We start from the raw sequence: 27407 nt of genomic DNA, 5'->3' as shown, positions 1-27407 counted from the left end.
AAATTGGTGTAACTGCTTTAGAAAATTGTTTCGCATTATCTATTAAATATTATACACACACCCTACGACCCAGAAATTTGACTACTAGATATATGCCCCACAAAAATGCATATAAAATTTCACTAACAGTGCATAATGTTCATAGTAGCACTATCTATAGTAACAAAAACCTAGAAACAACCCAAATATTTGCCTATAGAAACCCTTGTGGGGAGGGCACTGGAGAGAATTAGTGAATGGAAGTGAACACAAAGGGGCTTCTGGAGTAGAGCTCTGGTAGTGTTTTATGAAGTTATTAAGCTGTATGTACACTTATGATTGTGCACTTTCCTATTAGCATGTTAATATCTCTAGAAGGACAGCCCAGGCAACAAGAGAAAAGGCTTAAAATTTTTAATATATTATACTTACTACTTCTCCCTGTCTCTCTAATCTACTCAACCTGTTATTTACTAAAGGAAAGCAAAATGTCATCGTTTCAAAATCAGTTAGTTGCTTCTTAGAATCATGAGATCAAATGGTTACTAACTAATTTTGTTAGAAAAAAAATATTTTTTAAACCTCTCCAATAACTTAGGGTACTGGTTATCATTTCCAAGTTTCCTACCCCCTCAAGTTTTAAAGATGGATCCTACATTTATATATCAGCCCTTTTCTAACCTTTCAAGACTGTTCTTGTCTTTCTGAGTTTCTAATTCACCATATGAATTATAGCAAATACCTCTCAAGTCATATTTTCAGGATATTTGCTGAAAATAGTAAGCATAACTGTAAGCCCGTTTTCTGTGAAAATAAAATTTTTCCCTCTGATGTCATAGTAGTAGGACCCCTATTTAAGCAAAGGTGTCCTTCATAGGATTTGTAAATTATACTAACAATGCCAAAAGTATTTTTGTAGACCTTAATGACAGCAAACAAATCATATCAGGAATGAAATGCACAAAGCACACACACAATTTATTCCACACAAAGCAACACACAAAAAGAACCCAAGACCTTGAATTTAAAACCAATTGACAAATTCAAACATCAGTACAACAGATAATTATTACATTTAAGTCTCAGCACTGCTGTTAATATTCGATGAATTATTTTTTAAAAGACTAATTTTTGTCAATCATATTTTTTTTAAAAAACTTGTAGCATCAGAGTAGACTATGAAATTTAGACATGTGGTTTTTCTGAATTAAATTTATTGGGGTGACAATGGTTAATATGAACATAGAGGTTTCAGGTGTGGGTTTCTATGTTGCAAGATCGGTATATTGCTCTGTGTCCCCACCACCCAAAGCTATATCTTCTCCTGTCACCATATATTAAGACAAGTGTGGTTTTGATGTGTGTATATATGCTAAAATATCATGCACCTTAAATTTTAACTTTTATACTCTTAACTAATGAATTTTGGAAATTTGTTCTAAAGGATTAGGTGTCCAAAATTTCCTTCTCTACTCCTCTTTTGTAAACCAAACAAAACCAATTTTCTCTAGATGAATGTTTCTTGAGTACGAAAAATTCAATTCGGAGAAACCAGTGTGAGAAACAACGTAATAATGGTGACAGGTAGAGTCTAACAAGGCCATCTTGTGGGATAGTTCCCATAATAAACTACTTTGTTCAAGTTTGAATCAATTGGTTCTTTCAAAATCACCTATCTTTATTTATACTGTCACTGAATATCAGGGATATAACAGATATATATACCAGAATATACTTAGACACAGATGGACCTTGATCACTAGCTACATATCAGAGTAACTCTGGAATGAAATATGCATACTACTCTCTCTGAGCAACTTCTGGTCTTCTCTTTCATATTCATAAAGTGAGACTCTTCTGTAAAATCCAAAATGTCAGTTTTCTTTCCTTTCTTACTATTACAAGAATGAACCAGAATCTTCCACATAGTGACTCTCTTTATCTAATCTTCCACCTATTCTATAGTCATTTAGTGCTGTATTTTTCAAACTGCAAGTAGGGTTGGTCATGAATTCATTTTTTAGTAGGTTCCCACCAACAGTTAAAAAAAGAATAAAAGAAAAAACAACCAGGATGCACTATATATATGGTTAAGCACAGTTTTGTTAGTATTTTGTTTTAAAATTTTATGTATGTGATATATTTGGTATATCCACACACCTACCAGGTGGTGATATAAAATGTTCTTGACTAGTGTCATAATCACATGTCAACAGCCACAGATATAATAGGCTTTATTATATTTTTAACAGTTGTTACACATGGAGCTTCAACAACACAATTCTTTATTCAGAACCTAGGCTAACCTTCAACGCTAGATACCATGTAAAGATCATCCTGCTTATTTGAAAGCAGAGATTTCTTAGGATAGAACAAACTGTAAAATACACTGCCTGGTTGGTATTTCAATATATATATATATGTTGTAGACTAAAAGCAGAACAGTGTTTCCACACTTATATAATTAGCTTTTAGCTACCTCTGGCCCACTGGCTCAGTAACTCAGTGTACATGCTAAGCTACTACAAGAGCAAATGTCTATCCACAACAGAAAATAAAATTTAAAAAGAGGAAATGGAAGTGAATGTAACTTCAATTAGATAAACTTTCAGATTTCACCACCAATTTCTCATAAATCATACTGCCAACATCTGAATTTCTCAGAAAATTTATTAACTGATAAAAGGACCTCACTGAACCCATGCTCTGAATACACAACTATATTTTTGTAAACATAATACAAATAAGTTATGCATATCTTTTGAGTGTTAAATAAGATGCAGGTGCCTACATAAAAGCGTATAATAAACCCTTGGGAGGATGGTGCTTTTTGTACCAAAAATAAAACTAGTAAAATTTTATAACTATAGTGCAATATATATTACCAAGTGTTGGGGAATTGGTTTATAGAAGGTTAGGCAACTCTTCATCAGACATATCAATATTTTACTAGTAGGAAGTCATTCTGCCACCACTTACATTATTCCAGACAGGCTGGAACCCAATTCTATTCTCTCTTTGCATTTCTGATCTTATCTCCAGAGTCCTAAAAAGTACATGGAGAGCCCAGCCAGCATGGCTCAGTGGTTGAGCATTGACCTATGATCCAGAAGATCACGGTTTGATTGCCAGTCAGGGGATATGCCTGGGTTGCGAGCTGATAAATGACTCTCTCATTGATGTTTCTACCTCTCTCTCCTTCTTCCTTCCTCTCTCTGAAATCAATGAACATATTTAAAAAAGGTACATGCAGTAATGCTTGAGAAACCAATCGAGAAAACAGAAAAAAAGGAAATCATATGGATTCTCCAGTGTACTGGGGGCACACACCAGATCCAGCCGAAGGACATCAGGCATTTGATAGCAGTTAAGACTAATGTGCCATTAAATGTTCCAGAGGATTCAGGAAAAATGCCCTACTTTCTAGTCTAGTTGAAGAATTATAATAGAAACATGCAAATCTCTTTTCAATTCTCCAGTGCAACCCATTTCATTCAGAGTAAAATCCAAATCCTTAGCAATAACTTGTGAGGCCCCAAAGGACCTGGACTTACATCTGTCACCTTATTTCCTGTTACTTTCCCCTTCATCTACTTTACAATGGCCAATAATTATATGAAAAAGTACTCAACATCATTATTTTCCATAATAATGCAATTGAAAGTCACGAGATACCACCACAAATTCAAAAACATAGACTGAAAATACCAGGTGAGGAACACAACAGCAAATCTCTCACATTGCTGGTGGAAGTGTAAATTGCAAAACCATTTTGAAAAATGTTTGGCAGTGGCTACTAAATCTAAACATATATATACCTGACTATACAGCAATCCCACTCCTTTGGGACATAAACCCCAAAGTAATTAGTGCTTATGTTCATAATAAGACATGGACAAAAATGTGCATAGCACTTTTATTCATAATAGTCCCAAACTGTAAGCAATCTAAATATCCACCAACAGAATAGATTAATAAATTAAACTGTGGTCTATTCAGACAATGGAACACTTCAAAGCATTAAACAAGAATGCTATAATGCAACATGACTGAATTTCATAAATATAATATTGAGGGAAAGAAACTAGACACAAAAGAGTACATATGGATAATTCTACTTACATAAAGTTCAAAAAAAGGCAAAAATACTCTGTGATAACAGAAGTAGAATAGTGATTACCTTTATTTGTTGGTTTGTTCTGAATTAGAGGTATTAAATGGTAAGTAGCATGGGGGAGAATTCTCTGGGTGCTGAAAATGTTCTATACCTTAATGTAGGTAGTTGTTACACAAGTGTTTTACACATGTATAAATTCAGAGAGTTGTACACTTAAGATCTGTGTTACAGTAAAGTTATATACAAAATATATGTCTAATATACATATACAAATATATATATATATATACACACACACACATGCACAAACACACAAAATATCTATTAAGATATATATAGTAAATCATAAATCATATACTGCTCCCACTCCTCTAGGAACTTTCTGGCTCTGTCAGGCCATCATTTACTTTATTGCTACTTTTACTGGCTCAAAGAAAAGGGAATGGAGTACTACTTGGATAACTGATGCTGAAATAACTGCTTACCTTTAACAAAGGGCAGCTGCAAAGGTTGGGAAAGGAGAGTGGAAAATTAACCCCCAAAAGGAAATCCTTGTTTCTCAGGTATCTCTGCTGGTTCTCCCCTTCTGGCTCTCCCCAGGAGCGCAGCTGATGGAGCCTGTAGGAGGCTTTCAGAGACAGGAAAAGAGCTAACCATCTGAAACAAATCACAGCAGACATGCTTATTCAGTGCTCCATGAAGGTTTGAGGGTAGTTTACAGCAGTGAGGAACTTTGTCATTAAAATGTCTCTTTTCTAAATCTTGAGCATTTTAGAAACAGTTCTTTCTGACTTTGAGATAAAGCCATTTCATACTTCTGTTCTATAAATTTTACCTTTGGCATGACTTGGTTTGTTACTACAAAAACTAAAATCCTTCGTAAAACTCATCTTGGTATTAAAGAATATTCAGTATCACCAGCCACCATCTGCCCTATCAAAGCAAATAAAATACAGTAGACTAACTAGAAATTAAGAAGACTTGAAGACCTGGTAGCATTTGGAAAGAGAGCCTGAATAGTTTTTAGTTATGGTATATCAAGAGGCATCAAGCAATTATTAAATGATAGAAAGAAAATTATGATTTCCTAATAAAAATTTTCAATGAGAGAGAAAGAATGAGAGGCTCTCTAAGGTGATATAACATTAAATACATAACCTTCACAGTATTTAACCATTGTCCCTGTTTATTTCCAATGGCTCTCTCATCAAACAATGAGCAAACTTCTCACCTGGCCAAAAGTCCCTGAAGCATGAGGTTTGCCATTTCTGCTGGAGATACATCAATAAAGCGAAGGAAAGAGAAACAGCTTTCTTCATTAACACCTAGAACATCAAAGGACAAAGTTAAAATTACTAACAAGCCAAGAGACAATACTCAACTAAAGCCTGTTTGCTGAAGTGCTGAATTTTGGCTTAATAATCAAAACATAGTTTAAAGATTCCGAACCATAGCTACTTTGATGGAAGTCAGGGTGTCATATTTTTGTACTACAATCACAAGCAGAAGAGGCAGACCTAGGAGATATGGCATAGATGAGCCAGAGTAAAGTTGAATCATCAATTACGTTTGGGGTTTTTGGATCCTTGTCTAACTGCCTTACTCTTTTTATCATGCCAGGCACAAAAAATGGAAAGGGAAAAAAAAAAAAAGGACAGAGGTGAAAGATTCTGAACCTTTTGAGCCTTTACTTTAATACTTTGGACAATGTTCTAAGTTGAGCAGCTTCTTTTCCTTAGACTAGTAAGAATCCTGCATTGTCTCTGTCAAGTTTCAAGAGTGTAAGAAATTCTTAAGTCAGGTATAAAATAAAGATGGAAGGTCAACAAAAAAGTTTTTTATTGCTTCCTGTTATAGTCACAAATCATAGAATCTATAGGTGAAGATGATTAATTTACTTAAATCTTATCAAGACTTTATAAATAAAAACCTAGCATGCAGGCAAACCACTATTAGTTCCAAATCAGTCACTCGGCAAAACAAAGAGAAACATCCTGGTAAACTTTTCACTTACTTTCCTTCCCAAAGATAAAAACACCTACCTTTTCTGTGAAAAAGAGACTGTTGGATATAGTCCGGTGCAAATGGAGAAAGAAGAACCCTTAACCACCTGTAATGTAAATAAATAAAATAAATCCAAACCTAAATATAAGTACTGAGAAGTGAACTAGACTGGAGGTTCCAAACTAAAGAGAATCTTTTAGGTTTGAGACTCTTTAAACTTTTAAGAAGTTTGTTATTACAAGGCAAAAATCATGGTGTAAAATGTCTGAAAGTAATAAGTAGGTAAAGATATAAGAAGATAATACAAGTGCCCTGGCTGGTTTTGCTCAGTGGCTAGAGTGTCAGCCTGTGGACTGAAGGGCTGTCCCAGGTTCAATTCCAGCCAAGGGCACGCACCGAAGTTGCAGGCTCAATCCCTGGTCCTGGTTGGGGCACATGTGGAAGACAAATGATCGATGTGTCTCTCTTACATCGATGTCTCTCTCTCTCCCTTCCACTCTCTCTGAAAAGCAATGGAAAAAATATCCTCAGGTGAGGATTAAAAAAAAAGAAGATAATACAAGTTTTAAGCAGTCTCATTTTATTTGAGACTCACAATTCAAGCACCCTCAGTTATCACATACTATAAACAAAAAGCACTACAGCTCTGTTCTGCTTCCTTCTGCCCATCTGGTTATATATTAGGCTGGAGCTATCACAGACACAGAATTCTTAAAATTAAACCAAAGAAATGTCTCAATTTCAGTTTCATTAGGCTACATGTCAATAATTATTTTGAGAGTACTGTTTATATTGTTTCTCCTCAAAAGGAGCTTTCTAAAGACATCGTTCTCAAATGTGGGTGTGAATAAGAATCCTTTGGGTGCTTGTTAAAAAATCCAGAAGCCAGGATCACCCTCACTCATAGATGTAGAATGGACTTACACACCTATTTTCTGAGCAGAAATGGTCTCTAGCATATTACCATTAACAACCATTTCACCTTTACACACATCTATCATTGCTGATTCTGAGAAGGTAAATTTGATAAATTTGAAATTCAATCGATTCTCTCACAAGTGCTATTCCAAGTGTAAAATAAACTACCACAAAGCAATTTCAATATTCGGGCAGATACATTTACTGATTCCTTTTGGTGTGAGTAAATATTTGCACACAGGTGCATAATTCTCATTTGGAAAAGCATCTAGAAGTGGCCAGGGCCTTTAAGGTCATCCAGTTAAATCCTTGACCAAGTGCACAAATTCTCCTACCACAAGATCCCTTAACAAATAGATGTCCATCCATTGTTTAAATATGTTTTGTTGAGGAATTCAAACACTCTCCACTAAATTTATCTCTAAAATCCCCCAAATTACAAAAACAGTCTTAAATGGATATTAATATTTGCTCACCTGTCTCGTGAATGGTTGAAGACCCTGATCTGTCCATGATGGTAGATAAACTTTGAAATCTGGTATGGCTTTAGGGAAATATGAAATGGAGACCAAGTTTCTTGTCGTTCAAATAACTCTGGGTGATTACACACCTAAGAGGAAGGGAAAGAAGACAACATTGTTATGAGCAGGTATCACTCTATGAAATGATGGGGGAATCCCAAACCCTGAATATTTACCTTTGTGAACAGGTAAACATTTTCATCTCTTTTTAACTGCATCAAGGCTAGAGGCCTTTTTCTTGAAGTGGATTAATAAAGACAACTCCAGGGCAGCTGACCTAAGCTCTTACCTTCCTAAACTGCATGACCAGATTCATGAGGCTGCTGGTGGTGGTCTGTGCTTGCTGGGTAGACCCCATAGAAGATTGCAATAAGTCCTCAATAGAAATTTTGTTCTTTAGTGCCTGATATAGCAGCTTTTGTCGACTGGTCAGTTGGCAATACATTAGAATCTCAATCTAAAAATCAGTGAGAACATTTACATTTTGAAAACCAGTTTGTAAGAAGATTCAGTAGCAAACAAAGTTGAAAACACATACAAGTCAGATTATGACTGAAAAAACAATATATGTATCTCTAGAAACACAGTATCTCTACAAATCTGTGATGTGGTTAATTACCCAGAAATGTTTTTTTCCTTGACTCTCTCCGTTGTTCAATCTGTATGCTGTCCCTGGGCAATCTCTTCCATTTCCAACAGCACCAACTATTGCCCATCACAATAACACAACAAAGATATATTCCTAAATTCCCCTAGCCCCATACTTTCAACTACCTACTATAATATAATAATACCACTCAGAGAATGTGCAGTAGTTTTATATGTGACATATCAGAAAAGTAATTGTCTTTTCCACAATTTTCTAAATTAACAGCATTACCATTCACTGAGTTGCCCAAAGAGAAACTTTGGTCAGCTTTGATTTTCTCTCTCTCAAACACCATGTTCTATCATTTCCCAAGTCCCTCAATCCAACCTAGAAATTTACCTAATCACTCTTCCTGACCATTCCTGTTGCCTTACTGCAGAATCTCATCATACGAATCTAAACTGTTATTATTTTGGAGTCTTCCTGCCACCAGTCTCTACTGATTCTGAGAAACTTTCCATACAAATTTTGCAACTTAACTGCTGAAAAACCTTCAACGTACATTACAATGTACAAAATATTAAAAATTCTCCCATAGGTAGAGACCACCCATAATCTAACTCACCCAACTGTCCCAGTCTCATTACCATGTCCTTCTATATTCCTTAGTAACCATGGTTTGAATAACGTTTGCCAAACATACTGCATATTTGAATGTTGCTCTACCTTTGTTCACATTGTTCTTGTTGCCTAGCACCCCCTTTCTGTCATATTTTCCTAGTAAATACCAACTCATTATTCCAGATCTATCTTACATGTCATCTCTGCTTTGATGCCTTCTCTAACCCTCCCCAACAGAACTACTCCCTCATCTATGTTCCCATTATAGTTCACATAGACTATCGTTGTATCTCTATGACACAATATTACAGTTATTTATCTCCTCTGGAAATCTGAACAGAAGCTGGAGACTTTACCTATCTACATGTACAGTGGGTGACAGGCAATGAGTTCAATAAATAAATATATTTACTATTCAGAAACATTACTGATGTTTAAGAAACTTACACTATGTACAATGGTTAAGAACTATACTACATTTTCTGATCACCTCCCTAATGACCATCAACAAAATAACAGAAATTATGACACTGCTATGGTTTTTTAAGCCCTTTGTGATATAAAAGCCTCAAGGATCCATTTCTTAAAATAAAGTATTTTCCTTCTATCAGGTATATCCATGTGACAGTGCTCTTTAATTAAAGTCAGCAAATTTCACAAAACTGCCACGAAGATTTTTTAAAAAGAAACAAAACAAAGGTATACTCCTCCTCTCTTTGAAGGTGTATATCCCCAACACAATTTTCCACTTACTAATTTTAAAATGATCTAGCCTTCTGACAATGACAGAGAAGAACTACCTGATATTATCAAGGATCTGGAAAGCTGTCTTTTAGGTAGAGAGAAGGACTGTGAGAAACAGGTGGACTCTATGGGAAATGGGGGGAAAATACAAAGGACTGGGAACTGGTAGAAAAAAGAAAAGAATATGGGGAGAATTCACAGGAGATAAAAGAAAATTATGTAAGTCTGGTAAAGATCTCAAAAAGATATTTATAAACCAAAATTATCAGCTTTGTATGAGAAAAAATATTATAACCCAAAGCACATTAAACTTCTAAATCTCTCAGTTTGCAGAAATACTGGAAACAGAGGAACATGTTAAACAACACCACAATTGTGTAATTAGCAAAATCCAGTATGTGGAAATTCTACAGGACAAATAACTCAGTTTCTTCAACAAAGAATTGCAAGGGAAAACAGAGGGAGGGATTAAAAGATACTTAAAAGAAATGTCACCCAAATGCTATGTGTGGATTTTGCTTGGGTTCTGATTTCAAAAATCTAATTCTGAGAGAGAGAGATCAACTGGGGATATATGAGCACTGACTGGATATGTAATACTATGATAAAATAATTGTCATTTTCTTAGTAGGGGCAATAATGCTATGTGGTTATGTATTTTTAAAAAGACCAAGTTTTTAGAGATACATATGAAAATTTTTATAAATGAAATAAAAGACATCTGGGATTTGCTTCAGAATAATCTAGAAGGGTGGGGATGGCCATGAGTTGATCATTTTGAAGCTGTAGGGTCGTTACAAGAAGGTTCATTATACTATGCTTTCTACCTTTGTAATGTTTCAAATTTTCCATAAGACTATAAAACAAAAAGAAAAAAATACTATTTGCCATGATTATTTGACTCATATTAATTCTTTGATCCACTCAGGTTTAAAGGTCTTCTCTCAATCAAACTAATTACTTTTCAACTAAACATTTATCAAGGAACCTTTTTTTCACCCTGGAACTCTAAGTTGGTGCCTATTGGTGCCTATTAAGGCTTAATAAAGTCATGAGGTTTTCTTTCCTTACCTTGTCAGATAATTCATTTTCTACATCTTTCTTGATTCTCCTCAGCATAAACGGCTTCAAGATCATGTGTAAGCGAGAGAGTTGATCTGAAATGCCAGGAGGCCCCCATAAGTAATACATTATATTAACTTAACACAAATAAAAGTCATAAACATCTGTCACTAAACTGTTCTAATACCTTTTAGCTTAATGATTCTCTGAAAGAAGAATGAAACAAAGTTTTTTTCCAAGTAGGTCGAGACCAAGGATGAATTTTCCATAGCATCTTCCTATAGTCAATTGGGCAAATGCATTTTGCTCTCACTCAGACCAATAAGGACCACCTTGTTAATTTTTCTAATAGTTAACAGATGTAATTTCATGTCTATAATAAACACCGCATGATTCCCTTAGAAGATAACATTCAACAAGGTCAAAAGTACCGACACACATGGTTAAAAATGTTCATAGTAGAAGCAAATTCTAATATAAATAGAAACTAACAAAAATGACCTTTCTAGTATTTTCAGTTTTTATCACAGGAGAAAAGCCTTACCCCATTCCATAAAGAACATAATTCTGATAAGACTTTTTCAGGATCTATGTGGAAAATGAGGATTCTGTAAGCCAAAACGTGGTATTTTCTGACTCTGCATATTCTGCCGTGAGTAGCCACCAATACAGTAAAACCTTGATATAATGGACTCATTTCGGGGAGGGGGTGTCCATTAAAGCTGAAAGTCCATTATATAATAAAATAGGTTTTCTCAATGTGTATGTTAAAAAATTGATAAATTAGTTTACCTGTTTTTACTTATGCAGACACATTTGTGTAATTAAAATTAAGTATGTATAAAAAGTTTAACTTCACAGTAAAGTTTTCTATATGTATTACTGTAATTTTAAATTTATACTGAATAGGTTTAGTAAATGCCTGCATTCACCAGTCACCGCGAGTAAACAAATGCACATGGCTGGGGCTTGGCTCTTGCCCAGGGAAACATTAGACAGCACTAGTTAAAACTGCTGCAGAAAGTCATGCCAGGGGACCATAGAATCAATTACCTTGTGCGATGTGGTGTGATCATGTACTAATAATTCCCCAACATTGTTTATGAGCAGTAACTCTTGGATTTAAATTTGTAGACTATAGTCATAGATATGTAATATTTACTTATGACAGCGAAATTACTACAGTGTTTTTTCCAACATGTGGTCTATTCGCTAAAATTTGTTAAAGATAACAGTGAATCAACAGCAAGAAAACCCCCACAACCTGTTTATTTAATTATAAACAAATCTTGGTTAAAAGCATTTTTTAATTAATCAGATGTTAATTTTCATATATGACATATGGGCCGGAAATTTTGTCTGTTAAATCAAGGTCCACAAAGTCAAGGGTTTATTGTCTAGTAACATCACCTGAATTAGTCCTTTTTGTTTTTGACTCTTTTAAACATAAAGTACATAATTATTTTATAAGAGAAAAAACTTCTTCCCCCTGATCCTACATATACTAGAAGAAAAATTCTACATATAGAAAAAGCATACAATTTATGTGGTTGCCTATACTGATACATAAAAGAAAGTTTGTAAAAGTACTCACTCTCGTCAATGGCGGATTTGTTTTCAGCATGGCTCTCGATGTCCTTGGAAAACCACTCATTAAATTCCTCATGTGAATCAAATAATGTTGGCATAATGAAATGCAGCAGAGCCCAGAGCTGGAAACAAAAGAAAAGTGAAATAGCTGTAGGACAACAAAACAACAGTGAGAGGATATAATGAGGATTTGGAGAGAGAGAGTGAATGTTGCAGGTATGTATTTATGTCTGTGTCTCTGTGAGCCCATGTGTGAGTGAATGAGAGATTGAAATAGTGTGTAAGCACAAAGCTCATCAACCAACCCTAATTCTGTAAGGTGCTATAGCAAAATGTAATTATTTTAAAATTAATTTCAAATTAAAAGTCTGAAAATGCAAGTTCCACTCAGATTTTCCACTCAGATTTTGTGGTGGAATAGTTTTAAAGATCTTATATATATTAAAAAATCCATTCCACAATTGTATACAATCTGAGGTAGTATAATTTGCAATAACTCTAGATCGGGGTCAGCAAATTATAATCTGTGGTGCCAAGTCTGGTTTGCCATCTATTTTTACAAATAAAGTTTTACTGAACATAGCCACACTCACTCATTTATATATCATCCATGGTTGCTTTCACATTAAAATGGCAAGGTTAAATAGTTATGACAGAGACTGTATGGCCTGTAAAGTCTAAAACATTTACTATCTGGCTCTTTACAGAAAGTTTTCTGACGCCTATTGTAGATAAATTATCTTTCCTAAAGAAAAAATTTTAGCTCCTCTCAGTGTTAAGCAGTGTTACCTTTCCATTCTAACACAAAAACATCTCTGCTCTGGATGGGTAGCATTCTTAATGCGGTCACTATTTATTACATAAATTCAAAGAAATAAAGTATTTTATTCGCTTTTTGCCAGAGAATAAGAAAATAGAAAAAATGCCAAAAAAAACCAGTTAGGGCAAGCTATGTTCAAATTCCTCCTTTTATGTGGGGATTATAATTTATACAGAGCATAAATACTACAGGTTGGCATGGGTAAAGAATTCTATTCTCTGCTGGAACCACTCTGTTTAATGCAGACCTAAAACTGAAACCTTACTAGTGCCTACCTCTGCCATGGTGTTCTGAATGGGGGTCCCAGTTAGCAGAAGCCGATTCCGACACTGGAACTGCAAGAGGATTTTCCAACGAACACTGTCCAATAAGATGAATTACAAATTCCAAGTTAGCAATAAATCTTTCTCCACCCTACCAAGTCCCCATATTCCTAAAAATGCTTTCCAAAAAAATAACAAACACTCAGAAAATCAAGTACACCCCTATGTACAAAATTAAAAAATATTATTCAATAAAGCCGAGGACAGGAAATTTCAGAGAAATTGACTTCTCTCTCTACAGTGAAAATATGGAATTAGGCTTTAGGGAAAAATCCTCAAATAGGCAGAGTAGGATCCTTTCTGGCTTGATAAATCCTATTCAAGCCGTTTCATTATAAGGCACGTATAAGGAAGCTTTAAAATTATTACTTTGTGTACTTCCAGTGAGTTTGGAAGAAGCAATGAAGAAAGGGGAAGCATGTGAGAAGAAAATGCAAAAAAAGTCTATGGCTATGAACATTTTCTACTTCAAAAGAGTGCAATATGAAGTAATGCCCTTCAGATGATGGAAAGTTCCACGGAAAATACCATCCTGCCAGTTAACATGGAAATTTAAGGAAGTCCTATGAGAGTCCCCCAACAGTTAATAAAAATGTGTTAATACTACTAACACTTAATAGTCAGGCACTCATTTACTATTCAGTTTGAGACCTTAAAGATATTAGAATATTTTAAACATATAACTTCCAATAAAAAGGTTATTGGGGAATTTTAATAACCATCCAGGAACTAGGACAATTTGCATAAAGCTGACAGAACCTACAATCCACATAATGTAACATTCTTTATTTCCTACTAGGACCTCCTGTCTAAAATAATCCCTCAAGGGCAGACACCCCTTCCTCCACAGAAATTTTCCTTGAAGAACAAAGATCTGTTAAAATGTCATAATTATTGAGTAGGGAGAGAGAAGTTGAGAAAAATTCTTATATTCTAAACATTGATATTTATGTTCCATGAAAAATGCAAAGGGATTTCTGGTTAGATATATAGGTTATGGAGAGACCATATCACACCATGTTCTGAAACCTCTCTGATCTTTATTTTCACATGTGTGCATATAACACAGAGATACAGTTGACCCTTGAACAATACAGATTTAAACTGTGAGGGTCCACTGACATGTGGATTTTTTTCAATAAATATAATAAATGTATTTCCTCTTCCTTATAATTTTCTTAGTAACATTTTCTTTTCTATAGCTTACTTTATTGTAGGAATACAGAATATAATACATGTAACATACAGAATATCTGTTTATCGACTGTTTGTTATCGGTAAAACTTCCGGTCAACAATAAGCTATTAGTATTCAAGTGTTTGGAAGGTCAAAAGTTATCCATGGATTTTCTTTCTGATTTATTTTCTTCTTCTCTCTCTTTCTTTCATTCCTTTAATGTTTTTGTTGATTTCAGAGAGGAAGAGAGAGAGAGAAACATCAATGATGAGAGTCATTGATGGGCTGCCCCCTGTAGGCCCCTACTGGGGATAGAGCCCATAACGGGGCATGTGCCTTGCCTGGGAATTTAACCATGACCTCCTTATTCATAGGCCAATGCTCAACCACTGAGCCAGGCAGCTGGGCAAAAGTTATACATGGATTTTCAACTGTGGGGAGTTAGGTTGGGGGGTTGGCACCCCCTAACCACCACTTATATTCAAGGGTCAACTATATATCATATATCTATATATCTTTAGTCCACGGAATTTAGGTTCTACTAATGTTACCTGGAACTACTCTTGAGTGCCTGAGCCTCATCCAATACCATGTACTGCCACTTGACCCGCTGGAAATACTTTACATCCTGCACCACCAGCTGGTAGCTGGTGATAACCACGTGGAAGGGAGCATCCTGGGTGTAAAGGGTCTTCTGTAAATATAAGAGTGCAAGGGTGAAAAGAGATACCTAACAATTCATAATAAGAAGGGGAATAGATTATATTTTCTAAGGCCAAGAAATTCGTGACAGCCCTCTAAAGATGTGCTTCTCCCATGTGGGAAATGTACAGTGATAAACTACAACTGTTTTTAAAGCAGTCACCTTAATCACAAATCATGTTCAAAAGTAGTATTCAGCATATTAAAGAAAAAAAGTTCTTATTTAGTCCTGGACTTCAAATCCAGATGATTGTCTCTGACAGGAAAAACATTGTAACATTGTAAAAGAAAAAAGTGCACTTGCCTAGTGCCCAGAAATATATAAGATTTTATATATGAGAAATTACTCAAATCAACTGAAGAAATAATGATTGCATATGTATACGTGTGTGCATGTGTATGTATACGTATAGTAAGCTGAAAAGTTACCTGACTCCAGAACCTCCTTATGACTTTTCTATCATGAGGATTTCCCCAATATGGTAGCACCTGGAAAAAGGACCAACATGTTATTCAGAATGGTTTTAAAAGAACCTAAAACAAAATATAGAAGTTCCTCTTCTGTCATCGCTGGACTAGGTGCTGAACTAGCACTCCTCCTGCTGACCAAATTAAAATCACATATACAAAACACTTGTTTGAAAGTATCAGAGAGCTAAGCTACTGAGGCAGTGGAGAATTAAAGAGCCAAGATCCAGAAAAGCAAGCAAGCCCAGAGAGGAAATCCTGGCATGTTCCCCCTGAAAGTAATCCTTTCCAAAAGTTCTGGTTGAAAGGCTAAGAAACTGAGCAGAGTTTTTTGTGTGTTTTTTTTCTTAAGAAATGTGGAGCCCACAGAACAAAAACTGTAGTTCCAGGAAGAGGGATTCTGATAAACATCAACCTCCCTGGCCTTAAATTAGGATCAAAAATACATACACACCAGTAATAAAGCTTAACCATACAAAGACTTGCCTTAACAGACACAGTCATCCCTCGATATTTGCAGGAAACTGGTTCCAGGACCACATGAAGATACCAAAACCCATGGATGCTCAAATCCCCTATGTAAAAACGGCCCCGTATTTGCATGTAACCTATGCATATCTTCCTATATACCCGAAATAATCTCTAGATTATTTATAATGCCTAACACAATGTAACTGCTATGTAATTAGTTGTTATACTGCTATACTGTTATTGTTTAGGGAATAATGACCAAAAAAAGTCTGTACATATTCAGTACAGACACAACCATTGTAGGCTTAGCTACACAGTACATGTTAGCAACAATGTAACCCCCCCCCAAATATTGTTTGAATCTACAGTTGGATGAATCCCTGGATATGTAGCCCTCAGTTACAGTGGGTGGACAGTACTGTATTTCAGCTTCAAATCACCTCAATTCCTGACTAGATTAAGGAGATTTTGGATTATTAGTGCCCCAGAAAAAAAAAAACTACTAGTGATGAGAAACTAAAACAAAACCCAAAAAAAAGAAATCTTCTCTATGGAAGAAGAAAACAGTATCTAGAACCCACAACTATCTCTAGAATTTTCCCCATACAATGTCTGGCATATAATTAAAAAAACAAAACAATAAACCAGCCAGACATATGGAAAGACCAGACCACTTGACTGAAAACCAACATGAAAAACAGATAAAAGAAACAAAGCCATAAGAGATCCAGATAATGAAATATCAGAAAAAGACTTAAAAAGAATTCAGTGACAGTCTGGCCGGGCGTGGCTCAGTGGTTGAGCATCGACCTAGGATCCAGGCAATCAGGGTTTGATTTCCGGTCAGGGCACATGCCGGGGTTGCAGGCTTGATCCCCAGTTGGGGGCGTGTAGGAGGCAGCCGATCAATGACTCCCTCATCATTGATGTTTCTATCTCTCCCTCTCCTTTCCTCTCTCTGAAATCAATAAAGATATATTTAAATTTAAAAAAAAGAATTCAATGACAGATTAGATGCAGCTGAAGAGAAAATTAGTGAACTAGATGATAAGTCAGAAGAAAATATCCAGACCAAAGCATGGAGAAAAAAAATAATCCAAAATTCAGCAGTTTCTGTGTGATGACTCTAGATGTGGCTTGCTTTCTTTTTATCTACATGGGGCTTCTTGAATTTGTAGCTTGATGTCTTTTGTTGTTTTCAAAAAATCTCGGCCAGATGGAAGAACAAATATGCAGAAAGGAATGAAGATTAAAACAATGAACATGTAATATGAATAAATCTAAATAAACTTAAAATGTATAAATAATAAAATGTCTTCTGTGGTTTAAAATATAAAATATGTTATTTCTTAAAAAGTCAATGATACATGTATTCTTGTGGGTATCTACTGAAGAATAAAATGAACATATAATTAGTAAGTAAAGAGGGGAAGGGAAAAAAGTAATAAAATCTAATCAATCCAAAAAAAACCAAGAAAGGAGAGAAAAAGTAAAGTTAAACATGTGAAAAAACTAGAAAGCAAACAGCAAGGCAGGAGATTTAAACTACTTATATCAATAAATATATTAAAAGTAAAAACAAATATTCCAAAATAAAAGACAAAAAATGTACCTTAAATGTAAAGATAGAGAATGGTTAAAAATAAAAGGAAGAAAAACATACCATACAAAAACTAACCAAAGAAAGTTAATCTATTTAATATCAGAGAAAATAGGTTTCAAGGTAAAATCTTTTTTTTTCCTTCTTTTTTAAAAAAAAAATATCTTTACTGATTTCACAGACAGGAAAGGAGAGTGAGAGAGAGCGATAGAAACATCAATGATGAGAGAGTCATTGATTGAGCCCACAACCCGGGCATGTGCCCTAACGGGGAATCGAACCCAGATCACCTGGATCCTAGGTCGACGCTCAACCACTGAGCCACGCCCGGCCGGGCTCAAGGTAAAATCTTAAAGACAAGAATTTCATAATAAAAGGTTCAATTCACCAGGATTATAAAATAATTGTAGATTTGTATATATCTCGCACAGTCTCAAAATATATAGAGCAAAAATGGATAAATCCATAATTGTAGAAAATTTTAACACACCTCTTTCAGTTAGTAATAGGACAGGCAGACCAAAAAATCAGTAAAGATACAGAAGAGCCAAACAATTTAACATACCTGACCTAATGAACATATGTACAACACCACACTCAACAACTGTAGAATAGATACTATTTTCAAACACACATACAACGTTTATAAAAACTGACCACATGCTGGGCCATAAAAGGAAAGTTCAACAAATTTCAAAAGATTAATATCATAAAAAGCATGTTTTTTTATCACAGTGGATTTAAGCTATAAATTAATAACAAAATAGGTGCCTAGAAAACCATCCTTTGTTTGGAAATTAAGAACCACACTTTTAAATAACCCATGAGTCTATAAGAATGTGCAGTAAGAGCTAGAAATTATCTTGACTTTAAAGATAATGAAAAGGTGAGCCATCAAACCTTTGGATGGCTATGCCCATGCTTAGAAAGCAATTTAATACTCTTAAATACACATATTAAAAAAAAACACACACAAAAATCAACAATCTAACCTCCAATTTAAGATGTTAGAAAAATTTAAAAGTTTACCAAAGAAGTAGACAAGAATAATAAAAGAGCATAAATAAATGAAATAGAAAACATACAGAATAGCCAATATCAGAAACATACAGAATAGCCAATAGCCACTATAAAAAAATATAAATCATATTTCATGGGGAAAAGGAAGTCAAAGGCACTAATCATCCTAAAACCATAAAACAAGTGTTACTCAGATACTTGACAAATGAACTTTTGGATGTTATCATCACAGATCTAAGTATCTTTTTTTAAAATATGTTTTGATTTATTTTATTTTATTATTATTTTTTAATATATCTTTCATTGATTTCAGAGAGAGAGGAAGGGAGAAGTAGAGAGAGATAGAAACATCAATGATGAGAGAGTCATCAATAATCGGCTGCCTCCTGCACGCTCCCGACTGGGGATTAGGCCTGCAACCTGGGCATGTGCCCTAACCAAGAATCGAACCGTGATCTCCTGGATCCTAGGTTGATGCTCAACCCTTGAGCCACACCCAGATGGGCTGTTTTTATTGATTTGAGAGAGGAAAGGAGAGATAGAAACACCAATCAGCTGCCTCCTGCATGCCCCCTGCTGGGGATCGAGCCCACAACCCAGTCATGTGCAATGACCCAGGATCTAACTGGTGACCTCTCAGTGCATGGGACAATGCTCAACCAACTGAGTAACACTGGCTAGGTGATCTAAGTGTCTTTTGAACGTAATCTAACAATAAACCTGAGCAGAGTCTACACCTTATTCTGTAGGGAAGTGAACGCATTTCTGACCATCTAAAGGAGTAACAGCAATAGAAACCATGAATCAACAGAGCAGAGGTCATCAAACCTTTTCTGTAAATGGCCAGATAGCAAATATTTCTGCTTCGCAGGCCATATAGTTTCTGTCACAACTACTCAACTCTGCTGTTGTAGTGAGAATTAAGCTATAAATAATACATAAACAAAGGAATATGACTATGTTCCAATATATATGATTTAAATTTCACATATTATTTGTTATGAAATTTTTTTAATCAACTTTAAAATGTAAAAACTATGCTTAGCATGCAAGCTGTACAATAAGCAGGTGGCAGATTCCTCAATAAGTTAAATATAGAATGACTTAGCAATTCCACTCCTAAGTATATACCCAAAAGAACTGAAAAACAAGACAGGTGCTCAAATGAAACCTGTACATGAATGTTCATAGCAGTGCTATTAACAATAACCAAAAGGTAGAAACAACCCAAGTATCCATTAATAGATGGATACACAAAATACAGTATATCCAGATAATAAAATATTATATAGTCATAAAAAGGGATGAAATACTGATATATCCTATAAGACAGATGAACCCTGAAAACATTATGCTAAGTGAAAAGAAGCCAGACATAAAAGTCCATGTATTATATGATTCCAGTTATATGAAATATCCAGACTAAGCAAATCCAGGGAGACAGAAAGATTTGTAATAGCCAGGGTCTAGAGGGAAAGGGGAATGAAATGGGAATTAAGGAGTAACTGCTTAACTGGGAGGAGGTTTCTGTTCGGGACGATTAAATGATTCTGCAACCAGATACCAGTAATCACTGGACCACATTGTAAAGGTACTCAATGCTACTTCATTGTACACTTTAAACTGGTATATACTATGTTATGTGTATTTTATCACAAGTTAAAAAAACTGGGACAAACAAGTGGCAACTAGAATTGGCCCAAAGGCCATATTTTACTGACCTGTAAACTACAGTGTTAAAAGGAAGCTCAACATGCAAATGAAAGCTCAGTTTTAGGTATAGGTATAAAGTCAAAAGAGAGGTAACAATGATATAAGTAGAACTACATTGCCATCTATCGGTCAGTGAAGGAAATACTGAAAACTTCATTGGTTTGATGGAAAATTTTAAGACTGAAGTTTTAACTAATTTTAAGACTTAATTTCTAACTTCCTGATTATTCAACATGTACTTAACATCACCACCACCAACAAAAGCAGAAAAAAAGATGGGCCCTGGTCAGGTGGCTCAGTTGGTTGGAGTGCTGTCCCATGCAACAAAACACTGTGGGTTTGATTCCTGGTTAGGGCACATAGCTGGGTTGTGGGTTCAATCCCCGGTTGGGGTGTGTACAAGAGGCAACCGATCAATGTTTCTCTTTCACATTGATGTTTCTCTGTCTGTCCCCCCATCCTCTCTCTCTAAAATCAATAAGCATATCCTTGGGTGACAATTAAAACAAAACAAAACAAAACAAAACAAACAAAAAACAGAGAAAAAGATGTAGAGCTCCATATCCCATATGACAAACTCCTCTATAGGAAATATTCAACAAATTGCCTTAGTTGATCTCATCATCTTGGAAAGTTAAAAATGAGTCAGCCAAGTTAAAAGCTCTACACCTAATGTGCTTTGTAAAGTTTCTAAATCTATAATTCAGCCACAAAGGTGGGGCCACAGAAATAAAGGTGTCCCAAAGTAGACTATCCCAGACACGTCCCTATTCCTTAACAAAGCATATAACAGAAAAATACCTGTTTCCCATTTCCACCCTATCATGTGCACCCTTTAAATTGCATGGAGCCCTGCTGGGCGTGGCTCAGTGGTTGAGCGTCAACCTAGGATCCAGGCAATCAGCGTTCGATTCCCGGTCAGGGCACATGCCCAGATTGTGGGCTTGATCAATGACTCTCTCATCATTGATGTTTCTCTCTCTGAAATCAATAAAGATATATTTTTAAAAAATTATCTTTATAAATTGCATGGGACCCATGATTACTACGGAGACCCAAAATCAGACAGACCATGTCAATATCTCGATACATAATCTCATTGAAATCTTCCGCACCAGGCAACTCCATTATCATTACATCCTTTAGGGACAGAACACATATTTAACTCATTTTCCCCCTTTTACTTGCAAATAAAACAAATCTTAACCATTCTCTTATAATTCTAACAACTTTCTATAATTAAACCCATTTAAGTCTTGTTCATGTCTTATTCACCTTGATGCAACATACTTCCCTACTAATTTCTTACCTCAATCTCAATTCTTTTCCTCTGAATTAAAATCAAATTTCACATTATTTACCTTAGTCAGTACCTTATCTATCTTAGTCCTAATGTGGACTAAGACTAAAGTTCTAGCTTTGGAGGATCAAGAAAATGGATAATTTACGAATATATGGTAGGGAGGAATGACGACAATGCCATATACAGGGTGTTCCAAAAAAATGTATACACACTGTAACAGCTGATGGCTCAATTTTGAAAACGAAATGTAATTTAATAAACACTGCCTTTATAATTATTCAGCGTGTGTATACATTTTGGGGGGCACCCTGTATTACAGGATATGTGCCCTGATGATGATTTGCCAAAAATCTACATAAACCAGCACGATAGATATTTTCTATTATTGTAGTTTGACCAAGAATGTCAATTCATGTGGCCAATGCAAGCAAATCACTCAAATTGGACTTTGGCTTTCTCACCTATGACGCATAAAGATATAATATGCTCTCTTATTGCTCCCATTGTAACTTTTATAGGAAATGTATGCAAGTTATTTGGGGAAAAAAACCAAGAAATTAAAAACTATTATGAGCAAGTAAATAAGCAAGGCAGCAAAAGAGTCAGAAAAATTTATTTTAAAAAGCAAAAGAATTTTTTGTTGGATTGATTTTTTACCTTGAATTTAGGAACAAATCTAGTAAACTCCTGATGCCAATTGTTAAGTGTAGAAGCAGGTGAAATTATTAAGAAAGGTCCCCAAATGTTCTCTCTCTGAAACAGAAAAACTGGGTTAGCAAACTGCAGGAAAACTGAAAATATTTAATTCAAAATTACAATTAATGGCAAGTGCAGTTTAAGAATAGAAAGTACATTGTAACGAGAAATAGTTTTTATCCAACCTATCTGCACACTCAATAATCTATGTTAATAATAACACAGGAAGGAAGTTGCTCATACACACCTTGAAGAAAAAATTGCAAGCACTTACTGCCACTCCCCACTAATCTCTTATAGGTCCTAATTTATTTCATTCCCAAAGCACTCAGAACATACTGACTTGTATGTGTTGCTTTACCCTATATTAAATAATTATAACAATTTTACTATTATCTAATGGCTATAGAGCTTTTGCTTTTTTTCAAAATGCTTTTATACATATTTTCTCATTTATTTCTCAAGAAGAAGTTTGCAGCAGTGGAAACAACCTTAGAGAGTTAAAGTCAGGTCAAAGAGGTTATATGAATTGCCCAAGTTTACACTGCTAATAAGTGTAGAGCTGAGATGTGAACTCAGGTCCTCTGATCTAACCAATACACTGTCTTTGCCACCACACTGGTGGTTCTCAATGGGGGCTGGGGGATGTTTCCAAGTCACACATGCTCAAAAACTGTCCCACTCTTCTTGAAAACAAAAATGTTTCACTACTTTATGTCACTTTGTAAAGGCCTTGAAGGCAAGGAGCAAGTCCTATTGTCTTAGTATGCTACAGAGCCTAACACAGTGCTTGATAATGGCTGATTCTCAATAGAAAATGACCCTAGGATATATCGAGAGAAAAATGGAAAGATTGGCATCTACCCACCTCAGCGAGATGGGCCAGGAGAGCAATGCTCTGTACTGTTTTACCAAGGCCCATTTCATCTGCAAGAATGCCATTAATACCCTGGGAAAAAACACACACATAATTAACACATCTCATATTCCATCATACAGGGTTCAACCTACTGCCCAAAAGAACTAACCAAAATGTTAAACTTGTTCAAACAAAAGTGACTGGAGATACCCAGCTTCAGCACTGTATCCATTGCTGTAATGATTCCTTCTGCCAATTCCACAGCTACGACTGTGAATCATGAAGCCAGTTTTTTAGCTAATCTAATCAAGGCATAAAAGCAAACAACCACTTACCAAGACCACCTAAGATAAACTATATATATATATATATAAAATACAAATATTCTCCAATAAAATCTCCAGGTTAAAAATATAGAGACATCTAGATTTTTGACTCTCTTAAAGCTTTTCAAAAGGAGTGAAATCTAAAACATTATCTTGTGCTCATTTCACAATACACTGACTTTAGGGAAACAGGTAACAAATGAAAGATAATGGGTATAACATAATTCTAAAATTTACCTGTTCATACAGATTTGCCAACCAATTCATGCCTTTCAGCTGATAACCTTTCAATTTGCCATTAAAAATTGTGGGCTGTGGAATATCCTCACCAGCCCGGATAGATGGATTTGCCAGGCTGTAACTCTCCCCAAACCCACTGCCAGACTTGTTTGCTGCTCGTAGGGCAGCTGCTCGACTTTCTTTTGCATCTTCATCAAATGACCTTGTCTGGAAAATAAAAATTTATCAGAAGAAAAATGTAAGAAAATCAAATAAAATTCACAATGACATCATCTCTCTTTTGGGCTAATTGAAACAAAATTTCTGATGATATATCCTATAATGTAAAATTATATCACATATATAAAGCATAATACATTAAAGTATATTACTAATATTTTATAATCAATTTAACAATTGTATTAAAAATATGCTTTTGGACAGACACTAAGCCTTACATGATTACTTGGTTCATCAAGAAATTTATTAAAGTTTTAATATATATTTTTAAATTTTATTTATTGATTTTAGAGAGAGACAGGAAGGGAGAGAGGGAGAGAGAGAGAAAAACACTGATTTGTTGTTCCATTTATTTATGCATTCTTTGGTTGCTTCCTTGTATGTGCCTTGACCAAAGACTGAACACACAACCTTGGCATATAGGGACAACACTCTAACCAACTAAACAACCTAGGCAGGTCTTAGAAATTTATTAAAGTTTTGATATAAAATTTGGTTGGGGTTGGGTTGGTGGAAAGAAGGTCGAGTTTGTGTCTATCCTTGACTTGTACCCTACTAAGTTAAATATGGGTTCCTATGAAGTGTATTAAACTGTGTTTTCTTTACTTAATTCAATCTAACTGGAGTTTCTTTCTGGTTTCATTAAATATCACTATATTATGAATAAGCAAATTATTACTGAAGTGAAAGAAGGTACTAACTTAGCAGTTTTCTTAATGCATGATATAGCTTTCTTAACAAGCAAGAATGTGGTCTTTTCACTAAACAACCACAACGTACTTCCTACTGTGCTTCCCATGATTACTTAAGAGGGCAAAAAAATAGGCAAACTGCCCTAGCTTCAATCAGTACATTCCTGAAGCTTAAGCATATGAACACTCATTTTCTACCTTTCCTCAATCACCTACACATATACACATTCACCAATGTTTTTAATCAAAAACATGATTAAGACTAAAGGAAGACAACCCAAGTAAAAGGTTGTGGGGTATTTCCAGAGCCCATTACAGTTTACCTTTTCATGTTTAAGACTCACCCGAGCTTGATGAATATGGTAAGCATTTTCAGCATTCTTCAGGGCCTGGGCTTTGAAATGGTTACTATCTGAAAAGGAAAACTTACAGATTATCTACCTAATTAATTGATCTTGTTCAAAGATGCAATTCACATCAACATGTTTGGATCCGTGACTCCCCCATTCTACTTATCCCTAGGTTCAGGGAGGATGAGGGAGCAGAAAGGCTCAAGTTAGGTACTTGACAGAGGTAGAAGTTGCAATGGAGGCAGAGGGCTGCCATGGTCTCTAGCAGCCAGAGCCAGTTAAAAAAAAAATTACCAGGAGCCCTGGCCGGATGGTTCAGTTGGTTGGAGCATCGTCCTGTACACCAAAAGGTTACAGGTTCAATCCCTGGTCAGGGCAAATATGGAAGGCAACAAATTGATCTCTCTCTCTCCCTTCCTCTCTTTAAAACCAGTAAATATATCCTCAGGTGAGGATTAAAGAGAAAAAAACAGTCGCCGAGCCAGTGTGGCTCAGTGGTTGAGTGTCGGCCCAAGAACCAAGAGTTCACCAGTTCCATTCCTGGACTTGATCCCCAGTAGGGGGGATGCAGGAAGCAGCTCTCTCTCATTGATGTTTCTATCTCTTACCCTTCCTCTCTCTGTAAAATCAATAAAAATATATACATTTTAAAAATCACCAGGAGACTCAGCTCCAGTTTCCCAATCCTGGGTTTCTTGCATTAAGCAATGTCAAAACCAGGAAAACAAGATGAGGATTAAAAAATGTGATAGATTTATGCCAGGTGAAATTATTCCAAAAGAAGAAATACAGACACATGTAACCCCCAAGATACTCTGAAGCACCCCCATTCTGTTTTATTCTTAGCTCAACATGACTTTGATCACTATTCTCTGTGAAATTCCTCTCAAACTTCATTTCAACCCCTCCCTCCCTGAGGTCCCCAAAATACCAAAATCAAACAGTCTTTCTCGTGCCTGATTTGTATCACCAACAACCTTGTTATGTGAGAGATGATGTTCTCTTCTGAGACATGTTTACTGAATTCTTCTGATTTAATACCTTCTATTTCTACTAACAAATAACATATAAAAATATTCCCAAAATTATAAGATCATATAACCTGACCCTTTCCTTTTCAAATTCTTTGCAAGTTATTTTACATGCTTGTTTTATAGAAACATTCACATTTTCTGACTCCAGTACAATAAATTCCCCTTTACTGATCAATATTACCTATCAATCAAGACAAAATTGAAAGAATTAATCGTGTGCACAACTTTATAGATATGAAAAAATGGAGGGTACCTGCTTCCTCTAACTTCTGATTTAGGACTCACCATAATCCTCCTGTGTGATATTAACTACCACCCCGCCACCAATGTCAATTTGTCTCTGGGTAGAACTGTCTTCTAGTTTCCTTAAGATTTCTTCCTGGATCCCATCATGACCCATGTCTCGTTTGCGACTCATAAAATGGGCGTACAACTCTGTCTGGGTGATTAGAAAGTTCAGTTTTCGCTGCTGCCTCTTGGCCTAAATAGGAAAAAAGTTGAAAGGAAAAGAGCCACACCATTAATCACATATGAGAGGTAGTCAACAGAAGAATTCACCAAACCTATATACAGTTTGCATATAATTCCTTTACAAATGTTTTACCTTTCGAAAGGTGAAAACTGCTAATAAACAATTTTATAATAACCAAGTCAGTGGTACTAAAAGCAAATAATAACCTTCATTTATAGTCTACTAATAACCCATGTTTTGCTCTCTTTTATAATATGAAATCTTTTCTCCATTGGGCTTGTCTAAAATGTTTATTTCTTTACTATATTACTTTTCTATAGTGGCACTGAGACACCAACTAAATTCAAGCTACATATTTATTTCATAACCTTGGTGGTAGATACATTTGCCTAGCTTATTTTTAAAAATGTAAACATATCAAAAACTCTTCTTTATCAACAAAAGTCAATTATTCTTGAAGTCAATGCAGAAAATATCTGAGAAGACGCTAATCGAAGGAAGAAAATGCTCCCCAAAACAACTTAGGTTATCTGTGATAATGATAGTTACAAAACATGAATATAGACTAAAAACACACACATACACACTTTTTTTAAATGTAAAAAGCTAAATTCCAAGTACCTCTGAAATAACTTTATAAGGAAAATAATCATTGTGTCAATAAATAAAATCAATTATCAAAATAAACAATAAAATGAAGAAATAAATACCACAAAGACTGAATTATATGGAATATGGTACAGACAATAAATATAAAACTAAAGTCATTATTTTTCAT

At 35.2% G+C, this 27407-nt stretch overlaps 1 protein-coding gene across 1 annotated transcript in view; it reads right to left on the bottom strand.

Moving 5' to 3' along the window:
* The window catches only part of INO80 (INO80 complex ATPase subunit), a 98307-nt gene that overhangs the window by 55212 nt on the left and 15688 nt on the right, over positions 1–27407 (bottom strand). The window contains exons 9-23 of the mRNA XM_016220401.2: positions 26443–26638; positions 25118–25185; positions 23860–24069; positions 23306–23386; positions 22399–22494; positions 15596–15655; positions 15016–15158; positions 13241–13325; positions 12150–12267; positions 10565–10650; positions 7829–7996; positions 7495–7628; positions 6139–6206; positions 5328–5421; positions 4582–4753 (exon numbers count right to left, since the gene is read on the bottom strand). Coding sequence (XP_016075887.1) covers positions 4582–4753; positions 5328–5421; positions 6139–6206; positions 7495–7628; positions 7829–7996; positions 10565–10650; positions 12150–12267; positions 13241–13325; positions 15016–15158; positions 15596–15655; positions 22399–22494; positions 23306–23386; positions 23860–24069; positions 25118–25185; positions 26443–26638 — 1779 coding nt within the window. The remainder of the gene's footprint in view (positions 1–4581; positions 4754–5327; positions 5422–6138; positions 6207–7494; positions 7629–7828; positions 7997–10564; positions 10651–12149; positions 12268–13240; positions 13326–15015; positions 15159–15595; positions 15656–22398; positions 22495–23305; positions 23387–23859; positions 24070–25117; positions 25186–26442; positions 26639–27407) is intronic.

Source organism: Miniopterus natalensis, chromosome 1 (genome assembly GCF_054644295.1).
Source record: "Miniopterus natalensis isolate mMinNat1 chromosome 1, mMinNat1.hap1, whole genome shotgun sequence".
NCBI lineage: Eukaryota > Metazoa > Chordata > Mammalia > Chiroptera > Miniopteridae > Miniopterus > Miniopterus natalensis.
Note: the sequence above shows the minus strand (reverse complement) of the source record. Positions and strands in the feature narration are given on the sequence as shown.